Source organism: Pelobates fuscus, chromosome 13, assembly GCF_036172605.1.
Source record: "Pelobates fuscus isolate aPelFus1 chromosome 13, aPelFus1.pri, whole genome shotgun sequence".
Lineage (NCBI taxonomy): Eukaryota > Metazoa > Chordata > Amphibia > Anura > Pelobatidae > Pelobates > Pelobates fuscus.
Window position 1 is genome coordinate 25820325 of NC_086329.1, and position 22590 is coordinate 25842914.

Sequence of the window (22590 nt, forward strand, 5' to 3'; positions counted from 1 at the left end):
GTGTCTTTATATTGCCCTAGGGGGCAGGTCTGCTAGAAGGATTGGCCGGTTAGCTTTGCATGAATGAACGCCGGGCTCCCGTCCATCATCCACTGTTTTAGTGCTCTCTGCAGAGTCTGTGTCCAGAGCATAGCGAGAGCGGGTCTAGTGATGTGCTTGTGCTATGCTTGTTGGGAACGGTTCCCTGGTATTCGCAAAAGCGGGACACCAGGCAACAAAGTTGGGTTGACAGGAGAGGACCTGAAAATCGGGACTGCCACTGCCAAAATCAGGACAGTTGGGAGGTTTTGTTTGTGTGTGAGGGAACAAAAAAGGTCAAGAGGGTTTGAAAACAAGCAAGAGGAATGGGGCAGGTTAAGAGATACAAAAAAAAGGTGAAAACGGTTAAGAGTCACAAGGTAGAAAGAGGAGATTAGGAGAAACACACGAAGAGATGAGTGGGTGCAGAGGGTGAGGTCCCAAGTGACCTTAGCACACCTCCAGCCATGCCTTGGCTATTTTAACATCTCATTTTTTGTCATTCTGATTAAATTTGCTAAAATGAGTTTAAAGGGACACTATAGTCACCCAGACCCCTTCAGCTCAATGAAGTGGTTTGGGTGCCAGGTCCCCCAGGTTTTAACCCTTCAGATGTAAACATGTTTACATTGCACGGTTAATCTAGCCTCTAGTGGCTGTCTTCCCAACAGCCGCTAGAGGCGCTTCTGCGATGCTGGATGCGAAAATCACATTCAGCGTGCAGAACGTCTATAGCAAAGCATTGAGAAATGGACTGTTTGAATGCACGCGCGGCTCTTGCCGCGCATGCGCATTTATTCCGCTCCACTCGGGAGCTGATGTTGGCGTGGGAGGAGAGGTCACCAGCGCCGAGGGTGGATTAAGGTAAGTAACTGAAGGGGGTTTAACCCTTTCAGCACCGGGGGGGGGGTACCGAAGGGTTATATAGCGTCAGGAAAACGAGTTTGTTTTCCTGACACTATAGTGATCCTTCAATGACTAACCCGCATTCTTTTTCACTAAAGTGGAGTTTTCAAAGTGAATTAAAATTTAAGGTCAAAATATCCAAACTGGGGGGGAAAAAAATAAAAAAAATTCAGCCATGCTTTCAGTTTAGCTACTTGTGCCTTAAATTAGAAACCCACTATGACTTCTCATCTTAGTAAATAGCAATGCCCGTCTGTCTACTAACTAAGGGCACAGTGCCCTAAATCAAAATGGCCGCCGCGCTCAGCGTGCTGGTCTCAGGTCACATGACCAGCACTGGCAGTTTTAGTATCTCCTGGCGGTGTCGCACGCTGATGACGCGGTGTCGCACGCTGTTAGCCTTGCCTTGTTGCACACCGGGAGTTCTGCTCCATCTTTGTCTCAGTCATGTCTCGGGGATCCAGCGCGGGGTTTGACCGGCACATCACCATCTTCTCCCCCGAGGGCCGGCTCTACCAAGTGGGTGAGTAACCGGGTGACCGAGCCGCTGGCCAGCCCAGGAAACCGGGGGGGGGGACGACGACACAGGGCTCCCTGGCTGCTGTGTCACGCTGGGCCTACAGGCTGGGCTCTAATATTACCATGATACCATAATACCCTGATACTCTAATACCATGATACCCTAATACTCTAATGCCATGATACTCTAATACCCTGATACCTTGATACCCTGCCTGCATGGCTTCTCACTATCCCTTCCCTGGAGAGCCACTGGCACCTACCCTGTGTCTGTCATATTATTATTAATATAGCTTCTCACTATGCCTTCCATGGAGAGCCACTGGCACCTACCCGGTGTCTGTCATATAGAAATCCTAATTCATATTACTGACATTTAATCAGAAAAACCTCCATTTATAGGAGCCTTGCTGCAGGCTGCCAGGTCAAACTGGCATATATTACTTTTTAATTTCCATTTACACATCAATTAAATCTACATTCTTCACAGATATGGAAGATTACTTACAGATATTCAAATTGGAATAGCTAATTATTTAATATTTGAACGTGTATACATTTTTATATTCCTCAAATATATTTGTAATAAATTATTGCATCTATTTGGGTGAAGAAGCTAAAAAGAAGATTCACAGCTCAATTCTTCATTACCGTACTTTGATTTTGTAGGATACATTTCTCAGTCTGGAAAACATTGTAAAGCCCGTAGGACATGGGTCCTCAAACTCCGGCCCCCCAGATATTGCTGAACTACAACTCCCATGATTCTCTGGCTATCTATGTAATTCAAAGAATCATGGGAGTTGTAGTTCAGCAACATCGTGGGGGGGGGGGGGGCGGAGTTTGAGGACCCATGCCGTACAATGTCTTGTACCAATGTGCAAATTGTCTTTACAGTCTTTGCAGGTACGTCAACACTAGGAAACTGGATTCGGTTTCCCCCTTAAAACTCTACTAAGCATATTTTCTTTTAAATTAAGCATTACTTAATGCAAAGCTTTATTCCTAACGGTATAGTGTTCTCCTTTTTATTTATGTTCAGGGCCACCCAAATATAAATATAATTTGGAGGGAAAAGGCTAACACCTTATTTTACCCATCACCGAGATCCACTCCTGCAGCCACTTGTCATGATGACGCATCTAACAATCTAGTCCTCATAGAGGAGCATTGGGAACTAAAAGTGCGTACCTGACAGCGCTGCACTGCACTCCTATTGGAAGCTAGTTGTGAGTACCAATATTGTCTCTGTTCTCACAGTGGGAAGCGCCTCTAGTGACTTTCAAGGCAGACCATCACTAGAGGTGTATTTAACGATGCAATGTAAACATTGCTATATCCACTAAACGGCAAAGCTTCACATTGCAGGGTTAAAACTAAAGAACCACTGCACCCAGACCACTTCATTGAGATAAAGTGGTCTGGGTGGCCCTAGTGGTCCTTTAAACGTTACATTTATCTTTCCTTTGTCATTACAAACTAGTATTTAGAAAATGCAACAGGCTGTACTCTCATTTTTTTCACATTGGAAGCTGTGTGGATTTCCACTACATTAAGAGAACCCTTTTGAATGTGGTTGTTATGATCAGTAACCGAATACCCATTTTATAAAACAGAAAATAATTTACAGTATAAAGTCACTACTCTCTTCACTGTCGTCCAGTTGTAATAGATCTTTTGATTACACCCACCTAATTATTTTTTCCTGTCAACTGCATAATTGCAGGCAACCTAGTGGACTGCAATCGCAGAATTTGATCGCAAGCATCAGAAAATATTTCATATTCTGTCCTGAAGCTCCTTCAAATAACCCTCTGAATTTCTTCAAGCAGAGCTTGTACTCCTCAAAGGAGATAACAAGTTAGGCTCATTGGAGTCTATATGGGGACCATCTTACCATCAGTTGTGAAATTGTTTCCCGAATGTTTAACCTCTGGCGCCAAACACAGCTGCCACCCCATCTTCCATCCTTTCTCCTGCTGGCATACGGGGCAGGTCTTGCAGAATGGCTGGTGAAAGGCTTAAAACTTCAGCAGGTTGCTCTCAGCCCATCACTTGCTGCTTTAGTGAAATTAATAGTATGTAGTATTTTTCTCAATGGACAACCATTGATAGACTGACAGCGTAAGCTGATGCTCGCAGCCTGCCGCCTGGCAAAAACTTGCCTCTTACAACAGTGGTAGAAAGCTAGGGTATCAGTTGGCAGCCGCGTCAGGCACTAGAGTTAAACCACTGGAAAATGCTTTTACCCCTGAAGGAACGCTCTTGCCCCCGAAAAACAACTTTTGTAAGTTATTGTAGGGATGTGAGTTTCTTTAATCCATTGTTTTATTTTTCTACATCCTTGTCTCTCCTGCACCTTATTGAAATCAGTTTGAATAAGGAAGACATGTAATGATGATCCAAACACCAAGGATGGGAATGGAAACCGCACATTATACAATCACTTTGCACATCTTCAGCTTCTTGTTATAGGGATTGGATTGTAAGCTCACATGAGCAGGTGCCTCAGTACTTCTTTCCCTGCAAGGTTATTTAATATAGTGGGGTGCTGTATTTTGTGTAAGGTAGAGGAGACACAAGCTTCCCCTTGCAAGCTGAAACACCGCACATCCAGACTCCTACCACCATGACCACTTATGAAAGCAGACGTGGTCATGGTGGTTGGAGCAATGTTTTCTAATATAGGCATTCCAATCATTCCGATCTGTAAAATAACTCCTCTAAGACAGCAATTTACCTAGAGGTGTCCATTGCTTTCTAGTGCGACCAAGTGTACAGGACAATTAAAAGGTGCTGCTGATTGTAAAAAAAAAAGGGGGAAAGTAGCTTTACTGTCTACTTTTTTATTTTTCTTCATTACGTGTCGGAATAAAGAATTCTGTGTCACTTCGTGCATTAGTTTTGCCGTGTTTTGCCTTTTTTTCAAGCTTTTTGTTTATTATTATTATTATTATTATTTATAAAACGCCAAGTTCGGTAGCGCTGTACAATGGGTGAACTAACAGACAAGTATTTGTAACCAGGCGAGTTGGACACACCGGAACAGAGGGATTGAGGGTCCTGCTCAATGAGTTACATGCTAGGGGGAGTGGGGTAATGGGACACAAAAGGTAAGGATAGGTTAGAAAAGTAGGTTGCTAGGATAGTGTTCATTAAGTATTTTAACCTATCAGCTCTCACCTGAGTGCACACTGTTTATTATGGTGTGGGACCTCTTTCCTATACATTCGAGCTTGTGTAGTTTCTAAAAATGTCAGGTAAATAAAATCCCCTATATGTTATTGTTATTGAAACAAGGCGAAATCCCATAGCCTTCTTTGCAGTTGCTATCCTGAAATCTAGACTTTATGGTATGCTGTTCTACAATCCAAACCTTGGTGTTTGCAAATCACTGTAGAAGTGTTACGTTAACCAGCGGTCCAGTGATTTTCATAGCGACACCTTTGGCATGGATATTTTTTTTTTTTTTTCTTGCTTAGTAGAAGGTCATGAGGACTGCTTTTAAACACTTGCTCGGTGAAGTGAATCTTAACCCCTTAAGGACACATGACATGTGTGACATGTCATGATTCCCTTTTATTCCAGAAGTTTGGTCCTTAAGGGGTTAAACGTTTAAAATGATTTGCTGGTACATTTTCAGCAGAAACCCCCCAAACTTTTCCTTAGAAATTTCTTGCAAAAATTGCAATATTTGAACATTTTACAGGGAACTGAAAGAGGCCTTGTTATATACGTGTTTAGGAGAACAGAAGTGAAAGTGATGTTAGAATATCATGGACACACCTTATAACTGCACGTTGATTGATCACTGAGTTTGTTCTTTTTTAAAGTGTAATTCAAAGCACCATGACAACTTTGCATTGTCCTGGTGAAGCGAAAGTACCCTTCACTCAACATGAATCCTGAGTGACATAACTAAAGGGATTTCAGCATATATTTAGAGCTATGAGCCTGCCTCCCACGTCTCTCACATGTCAAATAGTTTATTGACCATCTTATGTGATGCTTGGATCTGTGGCTGGGGGATAAACTGTTTATCCATTAATCCCTGTTTGACAGAGAATTGGAAAGGATCAAACCACATGACCAGAATGTGAGGCTTATAATTGGTGGAGCCTTAGTGGTCAGTGAGGAGTCTGTCACAGTATTTTTTTTACTGCAATATCTATATACCCAATTAAAAAATGCTGGGGTCCATATTTGCTAGTTATGTCATTTTAAAGGGAACCTATAGTCCCAAAAATAACAATCATTATTAAAACTACATTAAATAAAGTTTACTTTACTCATTTTTAGCCCTGGGACTCCTCCACTGCACCCTCCAGCTCCTCCTCTAGTGATGTCAGCATCCAAGCTGACGTCACCCACGATCTCCTCCAATCCATTGCTTTTCATATAGAACTGGGCATGCTCAGCCAAACGCTGTGGCCCTCCAATCAGATGCTACAATCCGCAGCATTTAATCCCAGGTCCGAGTTTCACCTGGTTCTCGAGGAAGATGGCGCCTCTAGTGGCTGTCAGAAAGCCAGCCACTAAAGGGGTATTTAATCCTGCAATACAAGCATTTCAGTTTCTGCAAACCGGTTACAATGACAGGACCACTGCACCCAGACCACTTAATTGAGAGGTGTCTGGGTGACTTGAGTGTCATAGTGATAGCACCTCCTTATGCAGTCAGTGTATAATTGATCAATTTGTATATTCCATTGCAGTAGGAATTGTTAGTAGAATACATTCCCTATAGCACTGCCATCATGCAAAGTTCATGGTTATTACACTTGTCTACTTCCTGCTCCCTTCCTAGATTCCAATTTAGGAATAATTCATATGAATGTCCAACATTTCATGGTTTAGTGAATTCGGCTATAAACCTGTGCACAATCACATAAATTAGTGATGCTCGTATTAGAGTCCAGAGTCACCTTTCTCTTATCGGTGCCACCCAATATATATATTCGTATTTACAAGGCAAAGTCACGTTTGGAAAGAACATTAAAAACTCCTCCTTTGTAGCCTATCCCACTATTAATATGTATGTGTGGGGTGTAAATACTTTAATTATTTCTTTCTTTGTATTTCCGTTGACTGTTACAAATAATGTTTTGACTTTAATAAAAAGAAATAACACAAAACTGACTGACAAAAAGCCGCAAATACTGACTCCATGCACTATGACCACCTCAAATCACTGAAGTGGTTATGGTGCTTTCTGTAGCCCTTTAAAGGGACAAGTGGATGGTTTTCTTGGCTATTACAGTTTATTCCATATTGCGTGAGCAGTATGAACAAATATCAGAAATTATGATAGACCTGCCTGTTTCTAGTGGTCAAGCTGTTTTAAGAAATCACATTTATAAACCTGGAACTATCCATCATTTCGTAGGGAATGTATTTTTGTGACAGACGAGGACTCTGAAATGAAATCTTATTTTTCCCTTTATTTTGAAAGGATTTTCATTAATCTGCAGTAAAAATGTAATCCTTTTACTTTCCTTTCTGTTTTATAACACAATCAGGATGAGCTACTTCATTTATTTCAGGTGGTATTTCGGTGACCTCCATTTTGAATGCATGATAAAGATTATACTTTTAGATTTTGGTGCAAATCCCCACATTTAACATCGTCTTATGACTGTCCACACCAAGGAGTAGCTAGAGCAGTCTGGAGCATCGGATTCTGATCTGTGGAGTCTGAACTCTTGGACGTGTGTAACCCAGCATTGTGAGGGTTCAACTGCAGCTTGTTCACTAGCTGTTTAAAGGGACACTCCAGACACCCAGACCACTTCTGCCCATTGGAGTGGTCTGGGTGCCAACTCCCACTACCCTTAACCCTGCAACTGTAATTATTGCCGTTTTCATAAGCTGCAATATTTACCTTGAAGGGTTAAGTCCTCCTCTTGAAGGGACTCTTTAGTCACTAGAACTACTACTGCTTAGTGTAGTTGTTCTGGCGTCAATAGCATGTCCCTGCAGCCTTGTGTAAACATTGCCTTTTTCAGAGAAACAGCAGTGTTTACATTGCTCCCTAGACACCCCTCCAGTGGCAGTCACTCAGACAGCCGCCAATGTGCCGCACTGACGTTCAGCAATCTCTATGCTCTGCATTGATTCAATGCATCTCTATGAGGAGACGCTGATTGCTGCAGCATGACTTTTTGCCACTTATGCCCAATAGTCTCCAAATGTTTTCATATGGGAAAGCATTTGATTGGCTGTGATCAACAAATTTGATGATCTCAGTTGGGGGGTGGGGGGGGTGGTTGTGCACTTAAATTACCATTTTAAACCTATAGTGTCAGGAGTAAATATTTGTATTTCTGACACTATAGTGTTCCTTGAACTATAACTAAAAGAACATTTATTGTGCTCTATGATGGCCTATCTTGCTATGTTAAAGTATAAACACTATAGATTAGTAGAGGGTCACAGAAAAGGTGGGCTTATAAAGTTTCAAGATTATGTACCTAGGTACAGTAACTAGCATGAACTAAGTATTTTAGAATTGAGTAGGTGGGAGAAATGTAAAACTTAAAGCGTCAGTGTCACACTGAACTTGCCTTTCTCCTATTGTTTCCTATCTCAGAATATGTTCCTTTTTCTGATGGGCACTACTTTGACTTATGTATTTTTCCTACGCTTGACTTTCTTTTACCAAAGGAGGAGCTTAAGTCAGCCGGTACTTCCTGTGGTCAAATAAATTTACTCGCCCTCGTCCTTGATAATGGAAGTTAAACAGACTTAAACTCCTCCTTTGGTCAAAGAAGACAAAGTGTAGGAAAAATAAATAAGACAAAGTAGTCCCTAAAGGCAGGTTTGGCACGACGGTGTCGCTTTAAAATCCAAAATATTGCAAAACATTAATTTGTTTTATTCGCCAAACCTTTAAAAGCTGGTCATCCAAAAAAAATATAGCGACGGTAATTATTTAGGAAAAAAGAAAAGGTTTAGATTCCACAAAAGTTTTGTTGAAGCAATAAGTGTTCCATTAACCCCTTTGTGACCGATGACATTATTTTCCAGTCCTAGGAAGTCTTTTATCTGATAATAAAAAATGTATGTTGGTAAATTCAGTTTTGTTGATTATTTTTTGTTTGTTTTCAGAATATGCCTTCAAAGCTATCAACCAGGGTGGGCTTACATCTGTCGCTATTCGAGGAAAGGATTGCGCTATTATTGTTACACAAAAGAAAGTTCCCGTGAGTATTTTACATCATTACTTTTTCTTTGCCTGACACCAACCTTAAGCAATCATGGAAGATAAATATGGCATCCTAATTTTTGTTCAGCGAAGTGGGCTGTTGGTTTTAAACCTAAACTTCCAAAATAGGTTTTTTTTTTTATAAGGTTTGCTGTACTCCCTTCTCTATTTTGGAGAATACTAAATTGCACAATCTTGTAATTTTCACAAAGTGTTTTTAAAAATAAATAACTCCTCTCTATCCTCCAGGACAAGCTGCTAGACTGCAGTACAGTTACCCATTTATTCCGAATAACTGAAAGCATTGGCTGCGTGATGACTGGAATGACAGGTACACTTTCTCTTTCTTATATTGAACTATTGAAGGAACTACCAGAGTAGTTTGCCGAGCCATTTAATGCAAATGCCTGCGCCCAGTGTGAGCCTGGAAGTGCACCGCTGTAGTGATTATGGTGCTTGAAATGTTCTTTTAAAGTGTGGCTTTTGTTTTGTGTATAAATCCATTCTACGGACAATATTGTGTTTCTTTGCAGCACAACCTGGCTATTAAATGTGTACCTAATGGATGTCAGAGTCTGTTCTGGAATAAAATTAAGATGCTGCTCACATGGGACTTGGAGGACAGTGTCCAATACTCTATTTCAGTCTCACAGTATTATGTAGTATTGATAGAATAGGCCGCAGTGTGCACTGTTATTATAGTATGCTGATTTAGTAGTTATGGTGCCGTTAGGCTGCTGGTATTGTCCTCTGGTTCTTGGTCTAATCATTTTGGAGTGGTTTGACCAACATGTGGGTTTCCTGTGCCTATTCCCTTCTCAGGTATTGCTAAAACGGAAGTTTTTGTTCACATGTTAAAGCCACTCATTGGTTAAGTGCATCAAGAACTGTGGATGAAATCATAACCAATGCTTAGGTATGTATTGGATCTAAAGCCTAGACTGCCCCTTTAACCCCTTAAGGACACATGACATGTGTGACATGTCACGATTCCCTTTTATTCCAGAAGTTTGGTCCTTAAGGGGTTAAGCATCCAGAGTAATTCCTGCCTTGCGCCTATATGTTGGGCAGATTTGTTTGATGCCACATACAGGTTTAAACCATCTCTGCATTAGCCTGGTTGGGTTCAGTCTGATGAGCAAGTAAATAAACTCACCTGTGGTCATTGGATCACAGTGTCCCACCTGTAGAAGTATGGTACATTGCCATAGCCTTGCTTGACTGGCTTTCCATCACTGATAATTATCAAATCACTAAGCATCTTCTTGGCAAGTTGGTAATGGTCCTGGATGCAGCAGCATGGCCCTGCCCTGGAGGTGTCAATGCCTATAGGCCTCTCTTTATCCTCCACAATAATCTACTATACTATGAATAAGCAAAACATACAAGTATTTCAACCATTTTAGAGGTACAGAATCAAAATGGCGAAAGCCTGGTTCAAACAGATAATCCATCCATTGTGGCTCTTGTCTGTTTCTGACCCTTCCCTTTATCTCTCTTGTTAGCCGACAGCAGGTCACAGGTACAGCGAGCACGTTACGAAGCTGCAAATTGGAAGTACAAATATGGCTATGAGATTCCAGTTGATATGCTCTGCAAACGGATTGCCGATATCTCTCAGGTGTACACACAAAATGCAGAAATGAGGCCCTTGGGATGCTGTAAGTAGCCTTTCACCCTGTCTATGTGTGTGTACAAATCTGATTCGTACTAATGTGACATACCACTTTGTCAGAGATAAACTGATGCAAATGCCCAACATTAAATACCACTAAAATCCACCACTGTCTTTGACTTTACTGCATAGTGATATGGCTAAGTTCCACTAATTAAGACTTTAACTTGTATTTAGAGTGTTATTAAAAGTGCGCGTAGTTGATTTGAAATGAATGCCATATATTTAATTGACTCCATAGAGTTCACAAAGCTTTCTGTGCCTAATCCTTACACAAGATTATTTAAAATAACGCTATAGTCACCAAAACAACTTTAATTTAATGAGGCAGTTTTGGTGTATAGATCATGACCTGCAGTCTCGCTGCTCAATTCTCTACCATTTAGGCATTAAATCACTTTGTTTATGCAGCCCTACCCACACCTCCCTGCATGTGACTTGCACAGCCTTCATAAACCCTTCCTGTAAAGAGTCGTCTAATGTTTACACTTCCTTGAAAATTATGTTTAATTTAGAATTTATCTCCTGCTCAGTTAATAGCTTGCTAGGACCTGCAGGAGCCTCCTGTATGTAATTAGTTACATTTACAGAGCATTTGATTCCCTGACTGGGTTTAACTTCGTCTGGAGGAGGAAGACAGCCACTAAAGGTTTCTAAAATTGCAACGGTTTACATTGCAGTTTTAAAATTAAGGGACTGCTTCATTCGGATTGTTTCATTGAGATCAAGTGTTCCTTTTAATTGTTTGGTTTTTTTTTTATACAGCCCTTTCCCCTCTTAATATTAAGGTTATTAAAGTTTGCTTGCTGTTGTTGGCACAATGTAGAAATAATTTTCCTTGCCCTGCTTAAGCACTATTAATTCAACACTATATAGCGTCAGGAAAACAAACAACAAGCTAAAGTGCTTTAGGGGTCTGGAGTTTCCCTTTAATAAGTTTGTCAGCAAAAATATTCCAATGTAATCCAGTATAATTAACTTACTAAAGGAAAATACGATAAGTTTCTACTATTCCGGTTATATAAAAACCAATGACACTGCAAAAAGCTTGGGGATTTTTTGCAACCCAGCCAAAAAACAAAACACTGCTGAGCTGGAAAAGATGTCATGTGTCACCACTAATTCAGCAGCTTCGTCTGTAATTCACACGAGGTGAAAGGCAATCCGCTAGGTCTTCACATTTGTGCTTTAGCTTTTTAAATCAAATAGTGTATTCTTAGACAATTCTACGATTTATTGCTTTAATTTGTCTTTGATATCCTGCCAGTTGTATGATTTCATTCTGCTTTGTTTGTTACGTATTCACCTTGTGGCTGTTTCAGGCATGATCCTAATTGGAGTCGATGAGGAAAATGGACCGCAGGTCTATAAATGTGACCCCGCTGGCTATTACTGTGGCTTTAAAGCCACTACAGCTGGCGTCAAGCAAACAGAGGCCACTAGTTTCCTTGAAAAGAAAGTGAAGAAGAAGCTGGACTGGACCTACGAGCAGAGTATCGAGGTGAGATGATTGGCCGCACATTGTTAGCACCAAGTTCTGCTTTCCACTTTCTTCTATCCAATGTCTGTAAACCAGTATTTTCTTGCCAAATTCTGCCTTCCACCTTGCTGTTCATTGACCACTTCCTTTTGTCCATAACACATTTCCAAAAATAACGGTTACATAATTCAAAAGAAAAATGTGTACAATATTTAAGATGTTTGTTTATGGTGTCCTTCAATTTGAAGCACTATGGTCTTTTCAAAAGCAAAACTGATTCCTTTGGGCCATATTGAGTGTTTTTGGTTTTATCCTCAGAAGACTTAAATATTTACACTCCTCCAAACAAACTAAAAAGCAAATCATACCAAGATTCCTACATTTATTCATTTCTTTTGTAGTTCTTTATGGTAGACTTTCACAAATATTAACAATAGAGCAAGATTAACAATTACAAAAATGCACAGTGCATTTATAAACAAACAAAAAATCACAAACCGGGACTATATGAATGGGAGACAGAATGGAAAGGTTGTAAAATGTGTCCATGCTTGTTGTAACATAATCTTTTACTGAATTTCAGACTGCAATTTCCTGTCTTTCCACTGTTCTTTCCATCGATTTCAAGCCATCTGAACTTGAGGTTGGGGTAGTGACTCTCGATGACCCAAAATTCAGGTATGTGTGGCCTTAACACCTATGTAGGTGTTAATTTAGCATATGTTGTTTGTTCATTGAAATTGCTGATATGCAGCTTGCTTTCCTACACATTTGAATATATTCGAGGACAGGAGCAATGTTTAGGAGGAGGGAGCACAAAAGGTGGGAGGCGCCAGAGGAAAACTGTAAGGGGATGAGGAATTAAGGGTAGAGCTAATAGGATCCAAACCCATTTTAGAAGAAGCCGGCCATCAATTAATAGAGTTTACTTCTATATTCAATAGAAAATTAAAGTAGGCGGGGGTATTTCAACTTTACCAAAACTACCAAGCTACACCCCATTTAGCATACTGTCTCTCTATAGCAGACAGAGGAAATGTTTGAGACCTCACCCATCCCCTTTCCTGACAGTGAAAGCAAGCTGCCTGGCGCACTGAACCGTACAGTAACAGCCCTTTACAGATCAGGGAGAAACTTTTCTCCAATAACTATGACGTGTTATTTATTGATTATCACATGTCTCATTGTTCTAATCACAAGGTTCACTCTACCAGCTTCCTTTTAATAACTAGGGTCTCAACGAATGTATCAACCTTCAACTGCCACCAATCTCTTTCCTGTTTAGCTATTTCGGCCAAAAATGTGAAATTCACATTGAATTTTTTTAAGCTCACGCTTGCGTACTAACAAATAGCCCTGGCAAATGTGGGCACTGATTTCATAAATAACCTTTTCACTTTGTGTAAAGGAAGTTACGGTAAGTCATGTTTTACATCTTTTGCCCTATCTCCCATCATACAAATCTATAAAGGCATTTAGCATATTATTGTTTTATTTTTTCAGGATCCTCACAGAGACCGAGATTGATGTCCATCTTGTTGCACTAGCAGAGCGTGACTAGTGCCATCATGTCTGTCCAGAAAGACTCTCACTTTACGCGCTACATACACATTGATTTGTCTGTCTTTTTGTTTCTTTTCCTCTGTATAAATAAAGCAGAGCTTTTTTTGAATATGATCATTGTTTTTTAATTTGAAAGGAAATCTGTTTCGATAAATCTGAATGCATTGATTTTCACATATGTAGCCCAATGACCATTAAATCACCATGTTTTCCTGGACACACATTTTATCAAGTTGATTGGCAGCACATGAAAATGCTGCCCTGTATTATGGATAATGTATATGCTGTCAGATTTCCTGATTGATTTACTACCTGCAGCATTTGTCTTCTACATACTGCAGGTCAGCCCTTTCTGTATGTGGCCCAACATTTTGTATAAATTATGTGTCCTGGCAAACATGGTGGATGTGGTATTCTGATATATAACACATGTTCAGGTTAAAGTTTTATTTTAAACTAATGGGATATTTTGATTGTATTACAATGTCAAGTGCACCAAAAAAACAAAATGGTGAAAGCACATTTCGACTTGGGTATTGTGGTTATCTAATTATTACTTAAAGGAACACCATAGGGTCAGGAACACAAACATGTATTTCTGACCCTATAGTTTTAAAAACACTATTAAGCGCCCTGCCCCTCTTAAATATGGTGAAAACTCACCTTATTTCCAGCACTGGCATTTGGCTCTGCCCCTGATCTGCCTTCTTGGCTGACATCATCAGAATTGATTATCTCAGCCAATTAGTGCTTTCCCATAGGTTCCTGCACAGCGCATCAGTCATGTATCAGTGGGTGCTACTCTTGCTGTAAAACACACCTCTCCTGCATACCCCTGTTTGGGAAGCACAGGCAAGTTTCAATACCAGGTTAAAAGTCCCCAACACTTAAAGGGAAACTATAGGCTAGGAATACAAAACTGTCCTGTGATACAGGTTTTTTTGTCACTTACCTGAATCCAGCGCATTTGTCCCTCGCTGCTGAATCAGGCTTCACCTCCACTCTTACCCAGACGTCAGCTGAAATCGGAGACCTAATGCGCATGCGCAACAAGTGCTGCACTCTCAGGACTACCCACTAGGAAAACATTGAATCCATGCTTTCCTATGGGGCATTGGTGCTCCTTGCACTTTTTAAAACCACTTCCTGGTCCAGAAAATTAATTTCAACGGTTTCCCCCACCTGCTGCAAAGGCAGTGCAAATTTACATCCGTTTTGACAAGCTATCTGAGCTAATCCATCCTTATTTGTCATTATTATTTTATAGCGGTGTTTGCTGCAACAGATCAATGTCCTAAAGTATTTACTTTTATGAAATCGTTGTGACATAATAAAAGGCCGACCTTGTTGGCTTCTGTATCTGTACATCTTTGATCCCATTGGAGTGTAGTGTGTGGGATTCAAGATATTTGTCTTCCTTACTCTTTTAGCACTCACACTACAGGGTTATTCACTCAAATATTAATTATTTTTATAATTCAAAGTTAATTAAAACATTTTTGCCAAAATAGGCAAACCAAAAACATAGCTGCTGTAATCTTCCAGTTCTGCTAATTTGACCTAAAATGCACATATTTTTTTATTTTTTTTTTATATTTGCATTTTTGGGGTAGTACAAAGTTACAGCGTATACATATATTCCATCTTTATCATATTATTATCGTCTCTTACATTATGTAAAAATACATGAAATGATTATCTGTGGCCTTGCACGCATTCAAACAATTCCTATTATCAGGACCAATTACCTTTATTGGCTATTTTTTGTGGACACTGTCCGTTTGATGGGCCTGCTGTACTCTGTACATTTTGGAACATAATAGAACTGGGGATGGTGGGATGGGAGGGGGTTGGTCGAGGCAGTTAGCGCTCTAGCGTAGCGCTTGTCCGGTAAGCAGTCAGTTTTACATTTCAGTCTAGGACTGTGTTAGTTGAGGTTGTGTTTTTCTTGTTGTAGTTGTCCCACAGCTGCCAGGCTTCTACCCAGAACTTCTGTGTGGGTTCTGTCTTTCTGGCCATGATTTAATATTTTTTAGAGGATTCTATAGCTTGGGTACAAGCTGTTAACTGCGGAGTGTGAGACGACAGCCAGTTTCTGCTGATCGTCTGCATGACTGCTATAAGTATATGATACATCAGATATTTTATAGTTTTCGTTGTGTTCTGTGGGAGTATTTGTAGTAAATACTGTTCATGTTGAGGGGGCATTATCACTTTAGAGGTATCTGTTATTAGCCTCGAGATTTGTGCCCAGAATGGTGTTATCTTTGGACATGTCCACCATGTGTGGTAAACCGTGCCTGGGTGTTCGTTGCATCTCCAGCAGTTACTAGAGGCTTGCGTTATATGTTTGAGTTTGGTTTGGTTGGGACGAGGTGCCAGCGGTAAAGCATCTTTCTGGACATCTGTGTGTAGTGAATAGTGTCTGTTTTTTATTTGCTGTGAAAATGTTGGCCCACTGAGACTCTTCCAATTTCTTTTGGAAGTCCGATTACCAAGCTGATATGAAAGAGGGTCTTGTGGCATGGAGCTTTTGGATGATTATGTGGTACAGTTGGGACATAAGTTTGGTGGGCGGTTTACTTTGTGTACAGAGTTGCTCAATGGTTGATAATTGCCATTCTTGTCTAAGGGGGGTGTTTGGGGGATAATGTTTGCGAAACCATGATTGTATTTGCATATACCTAAAGCTCAGTGTGTTTGGTAATTTATATTTTGTTTGTAGATGCGCAAAGGGGAGTAGTTTATTGTTGTCCAGTATCTGGTGTAGAGAGGTGATGCCGTAGTTGGACCATTCATTTGCATTAGAGTGGGGTATGAGTGTCGTGAGCGCTTGGAGTTTCATAGCTGATGACGGGTGTGGTGGAGGCCACGTTTTGGTTCTATGTGTATCCCATATTGAAAGAGTTAGCCTGGTGGTCGGTAGCATGTCTCTATATTTGGGTCTGATCTGGCGTGGTATCCAGATCAGTGAGGTTATGTTGTGTTCTCCCGTATATACGGCCTCTATTCTGATCCACTCTGGTGGTGGCTTCTGATGGAATGCCATGATGATGGGGCTTAGGAGTGAGGCCGAGTAGTATGTGTCATGGTGTGGTATTCCCGTACCGCCTTTTTTTTGAAAGGCCTGTGTAATGTGGACGCTGCCACTCTCGGCTTTTTGTTGTTCCATATGAATGTTGAGCATGGCTTGTGTCTCTCGCAGAAAAGTTTTTGGGAGTTTAATGTGTAGGGTGCGGAACACGTACTGAAGCTTAGGCAGGAGTATCATTTTTGTTGCTGCTGTGCGGCCCAACCAGGAGATATACTTTCCCCTCCACCCCATGACTTGACTTTTTAGTTTGTTTACTAGTTTAATGTAGTTGGCTTGCAGCAGAGCATGTGAAGTGGCCGCGAAGGCCACTCCTAGGAACGTTAAGTGGTCAGTGCGCCATTAGTACGCATAGGTCCTCTTCAGGTCATGTAAGGTGTGTGATGATATGTGCATACCCATCGCTTGAGTTTTTGTGATGTTAAGTTCATATTACAAACTTATCACAAAAACTCAAGCGATGGGTATGCACACTTTTTGTAATGAATAATTCTGAAAGTAGTAAATGTTATTGGTGATGGATAGATGTTATCCTTTTTCAAGTATGACTGCCAATGGTATATGTTTAACGTTGCGCAACGAGAAAATATTGGAGGGAACTGGTTGTTTTGGAATTATGTGGGTGCCAGGCGTTCCTCTTGGCTGCCACTAGAATAATGTTGGCTAACATTTGGTACTAGAGGTTTACCCTCTGACTAGTTGGAAAGTTTAACCTATAGTGTCTAGAACAACGTCCGTTTTTAGAATCCATCCCAACATTTAAAGCAACAATGATCTGTCTCGATATGACTAGTTAAAGGAACGTTGTTGGTATTTCCTCACGTGTCCTGACTCTATTCTGTAATATTGCAACTGTGATTCATGAAATATGCATGGAATGCACGTATGTGAGTGACACGGGGCGGACACACCCAGCTACTGAAATAATGTTTACCCTAGTCGGGAAAAATACATTAAAAAATGTTCTCGTTGGATTGCGCCATACTAGGAAATAAAGAATCTTTTTGTTAAGTAGCATTATAGAAGGTTTCAAGGTAGTGTGACTAAGAATGATGCATGTAAATCCATGGAATGCTAATCACTAACATGATAAGGATGCTTTAAAGAATAACCCCATGGGGCTACGTGTTTGACTGGAACAGGACTTATTCCAGGTTTGGAGACGCTTGGCATGGGTGGATTAATTTGGGCCACAATGTCCCAGGTGTGTTGGTGACACATGCCAAGTAACAGGAGACAAATTGTGGGATGGATGCCAGCACTATAAGATGTTCTAGTTCATTATCCTCAGTTCAACTTTTTCAGTGCTTTATTGGTTCATTTAAAATGGGATAGAGTTGTCCAAATTTCTAAAATAAGGCTTAGTTGAAGGATTCAGACCCACAATACAATATTAAAGAGACACTATAGGCACCCAGACCACTTAAGCTCCTTTAAGTAGTCTGGGTGCAGTGCCCCTGTCATTTTAATTATTGTAGTTCTTGATCAACGGCAATTATTATCTTTGAGAGTTAACTCGACCACTAGTGGCTCTCCACCGGAAAGCCACTAGAGGAACTTCCGGGTGGTTAGGGGACTTTCAAAGGCCTAACTGAAGCTCGACATCCTCACGCTCTGCATGAGGACGTCCAGCGTCATCTAAAACCCCATAAGAAAGTATTGATTTAATGCTTTCCTATGGGGTAGTCCTAATGCGAGCGCAGCACTTACCAGGCATGCGCATTAGGTCCTTCTGCCCGCCTGTTGACATTGGTGATGTAGGAGCGGATTCGGAGCCTGAACCAGTGCAGAGGGAGGGGGGAGGCATTGTAGGTCACTATAGTGCTAGGAAAACAACATTGTTTCCCTAGGACTACAGTTTCCCTTTAAATTGGTGTTTGCTTACTAACAAGTAAACTGTAGTCACCTAAAAACCATATTGCAAATTTGTGGCCATATTAACTCTTTTGTAAAATTTCTCCCATGGTTAAATCCCTAATTTTGTTCTCAATTAACTGCAACCCTAAAGCATACATCCCAACAATCCCAGACATGGCAGCACAGTCACGATTTTTGGCTTCCGGTCCCATCATTCTGTGTTTGTTTCCTGATGATTTTCTAGGGACACCTATAAAATGTCTCAAAGTGTCTCCCACCTCCAAGTGTCTGTGTACAAAGTTATTGATTATAACAAATATGTGCAGAATGTGGAAAAGAGTAAATAAGAAGCTATATACACCTCAAAGTGGTGTCCCCTATACCACTTAAAAAATCAACAATATACGTACATAGACAAGATGGAGCTTCTTAGAATGGCAATATAACAGATATTCTGTAAAATAGAATGTATACCATAGTGCAATACAGTAATGCAAATAAAGTAAGGGATGTACACAAAATTGATATCACTCACAAGCCTGGAGTCATAACCTCATATGACTCGGATGGTGTGCGCTCTTGGACCATTACAGGATGTCCAAACTTTTAAAGTGCTCTTATAGTGCTTCCAAGTTTCTCAATTGGAAGCACTTTAAAAGTGTAATATGTTTGCATTATTTCTATACTGTAAAAATATCGATATGATGTAAGTACATCAATTTGGTAAGAGGAATACATCAGAATTCTCCATATATATGCAGATTTTATTTGAATGTACATTAATGCATGTAAACAGTCTTTTGCCTTATAAATATAAGCTGAACGAGTTGAGAAGATAAGGAACGCCGGACTATGACGTCATTGAAACGCACGTTGCGTTCCAACCACCCGAAAACGAAACCCGGAAGTAATGCAGTAGGAAATTATACCGCTATGCGTTCCAGCCAAGCAGAAACCGGAACCCGGAAGCATAAATAAGCGGACTTTTAAAAAAGGAGAAGACCAAGCAGGGGACAATACAGCCAACTGAGGAAGCCTGTTTTACCAGGCGAAACACGTTTTGGCGATCTTTTCAAGGACTATATAGCCCTACTAATATTTTATTTGTTGTGTTTTAATTCATATATTTTTTTATTTACGGTATGTTTTTTATTGGAAAATAAAGCACCATCCTTTTGGAAATACACCACTGACCTGGCATTTTTGTCTGTGAGCTGGTTGAGGGTGAAAACAAGCAGAATCCTGTATGAAAGAAGGATTTGGACATCCTGTAATGGTCCGAGAGCGCACACCATCCGAGTCATATGAGGTTATGACTCCAGGCTTGTGAGTGATATTTATTGTGTGTACATCCCTTACTTTATTTGCATTACTGTATTGCACTATGGTATACATTCTATTTTACAGAATATCTGTTATATTGCCATTCTAAGAAGCTCCATCAAGTTATTGATTACACAGGGAACTGTAGTAGTAGTAGTGGTGGAGAAGGCCCTGCTTGAACGAGCTTACCGCTATGAAATGTAAAGGGTTACTCCAGAGTCTGTATCGCAATGTTTCTTTATGATATGGCTGCTAGTACCAAGTTCAACCTTTTCGGAAGCTGAAAGTGTACCTACATAGCTGTCATCAGCCAAACTGGAACAAGAGTTTAGGACTGGCTGATGTCAATTCTGTGCATATTTTATTGCACAGCGAGCTATTCATTGGCTCAATGGTCAGCTGATATTTTCAGCCAATGAATGGTGACTACTGCGGAAGCTGGAATCACATCAATGGAACCACAAGGATCCGCGGGGACCCACATAAGAGGACCAAACCTCTCCTAAGCAGTTTGCCTCCATAACTGGGCCAGGCTACTCCTGGCATCATAGCCACTACAGCGGGCAATAGTCCTTATTATGCTTGGAATAACTGTGTAGAACTGGACTCTAAAATTTAGGCAAAAAGTGCTGACATTTGCAAACATTCTCCAGTGCTGCTAAATTCACTGTTCTGCTTTAATACCCTAACGTTTACACCCTGATTTTCCGCTTACTACCATTCTGTGTTGACTGAATAACTCAGTGCTCATCCATCCGCACAGCTTCAGCATTGTTTGTAGTAGGTAATATAATTGTTTTAGTATGAGTTAGTCGGGATAAATGAGATCAGTGCCTTTTTATAAGCCTTGCTGTCAACTGATTATATAATGACTAAATTATTTATAGCTACGCACAGGGTATATCATTCATTCAAACAGCTATTCCAACTGTCAGTCTAAAAACATGTCGCCTCCTCCATCTTCGTAATATCCTTTATTTTAAGACGCAAACTCTTCAATATAAAATATATATATATATATATACTTTACTACAAATGGCATAATGATTTAGTAGTTATAGAGTCATCAAAGAGTGTATAAAAAGGTAGAATTAGGTGGAACCAGACTAGATTGCCAAGGTACTGTAACATTCACATTTTTTTCGTAGCAAGGGGCCAAGTTGTCCAAACTGTTAGATTTAATGGAGGCGTTTGGGTACATTGGAGATGGGAGTCATGCTTACCAGAAGCTCTGTCTGGCTTTATTAGCTGCGTCACAGCTATTGAACATCATGTAAAAAGATGCCTGTTTATGTTGCAAGTACAGTAAGGTGCAACTGTTGGAAGTCATGGCTTTTGCTACATTTTCCCATAAATAGGATTCGCTTTAAAGACACCATAGACCATTATGTTTTCTGATTGCCATGGAATTCCAATCAAAACTAATTGTAGTCTACGTTTTATTTAATTTTTGTAGTGAAACTATCTTTACAATAATCTCAGAAGTGACAGTTCCTCTTTAATATAGGAGGACCACGAGCATTCCCAGCTGTAAATTGTGGGTGGATTTTTTAAATTAATTTTTTTGTGGTATTCATAGGGCTATCAAAGTAGTGCAGCCAAAACTGTGTGCTTATTACTAAACAGTAGCTCGTTTTGGGGTTTTTTTAGAACAAAGGTGTCAATGCTTGCCTAATTGTGGCCATCTAACTATATAGAGGAAAGCGTTCCTACACTGATCACCACCAGTAATGTAGGCAAGTGGTGCCCATAAGGTAGATTTCCAGATGTTGTAGAACTACATCTCACATGATGCTTTGCATGCCTTTAAAATTGACAAAGCATCATGGAAACTAGTTTTAAAACATCTGGAGATCTACCTTTTGGGCAGCCTTAGTGTAGACACTTTGCCCAGTGGAATCTATATGCGTTTTCACCTTATTGACCACCTCTCCACTGAGTAACAGCCTGCACCTTTGTTTGTTTAAAGGGGGTCTTTCCAAAGACACCTGTTGCGACATTCTGGGTTTAACCAGAGGAGCATTCACTCTAGGTCCAAGAGAAACATCTGTTGTAAGGAGCGAGGCCAGAAACTTAGTTAGGAGCTTAAAATACAAGTAGAAAAAGTGTCAGGGCTCAACCACAAAGTGAAAGTCAATTCTCCATCTACAAATAAAGCTCATCAGTCAGTGGATCTGGGATGGGGGGGGGATTTTATTTATAATAGCATCCTGAAAAGTTAAGTTGCATTTTTAGATCCCCCACCCCCATTGGAGGTCTGGTTATTCATTAACTTTAAGATAAAGGTACAATCTCAAACTATACAGCTATTTACCTAGTTTCATAAATGATTTCCTTATTATATATTCTCATGAAAAGATGTGGGAAAGTTTCCTGTGTGTAAGAGTCCACTTGATTTCTTCTGGTGTCCTGAATGAATCATTAACAGCTAGGAGAAAAATTCTATTATTGTGTAAGGTTACTGAAAGAAATGAGTCGTTTTTGTTCCTATATTCTCTGGAACGGCGCTGTGTATGGTATTTATGGTTGACCTTTGAACAGAGTGAGCGTGAAAGTGCCTTGGGTTTAAATAAAAACTGGCTACAGATCTTTGAAACCTTAAAACTCCTAATCACCGGCATCGTTAAAATAGTATTTGCTTTAATTTTTAGTGAGCAGCATTAATATTGAAGGTTCTTTTCCTTGCTTGAATGTAAAACTAGCTTAAGCATTCGACACAAAGTACCTCCTGTATATGGTTCCTGAAGAGCTTTGCAGGTCTGGGGTCACATTTGTGAGTTTAACCCCTTAAGGACCAAACTTCTGGAATAAAAGGGAATCATGACATGTCACGTGTGCTTATGGGTCCCAATTATGATAGCAATTAGCATTTATAGAACTTCACTGAAACACCTTTTCTACTCCTGTTGGCTCCACAGGCTAGTGCACGGCTACAGTATTAGAGCTCATTGAGA

The 22590-nt window shown here is 40.3% G+C and overlaps 1 protein-coding gene across 1 annotated transcript; it reads left to right on the forward strand.

Annotated features, from left to right (window-relative positions):
• The first annotated feature begins 1315 nt into the window (after nt 1–1315).
• Nucleotides 1316–13470, forward strand: PSMA6 (proteasome 20S subunit alpha 6). Its single transcript, XM_063439175.1, has 7 exons — nt 1316–1447; nt 8551–8645; nt 8897–8978; nt 10153–10308; nt 11645–11823; nt 12386–12480; nt 13306–13470. The coding sequence occupies exons 1-7, from the start codon at nt 1372–1374 to the stop codon at nt 13361–13363; spliced, it is 741 nt and encodes a 246-aa protein (XP_063295245.1). The 5' UTR covers nt 1316–1371; the 3' UTR covers nt 13364–13470.
• The last annotated feature ends 9120 nt before the right edge of the window (nt 13471–22590 follow it).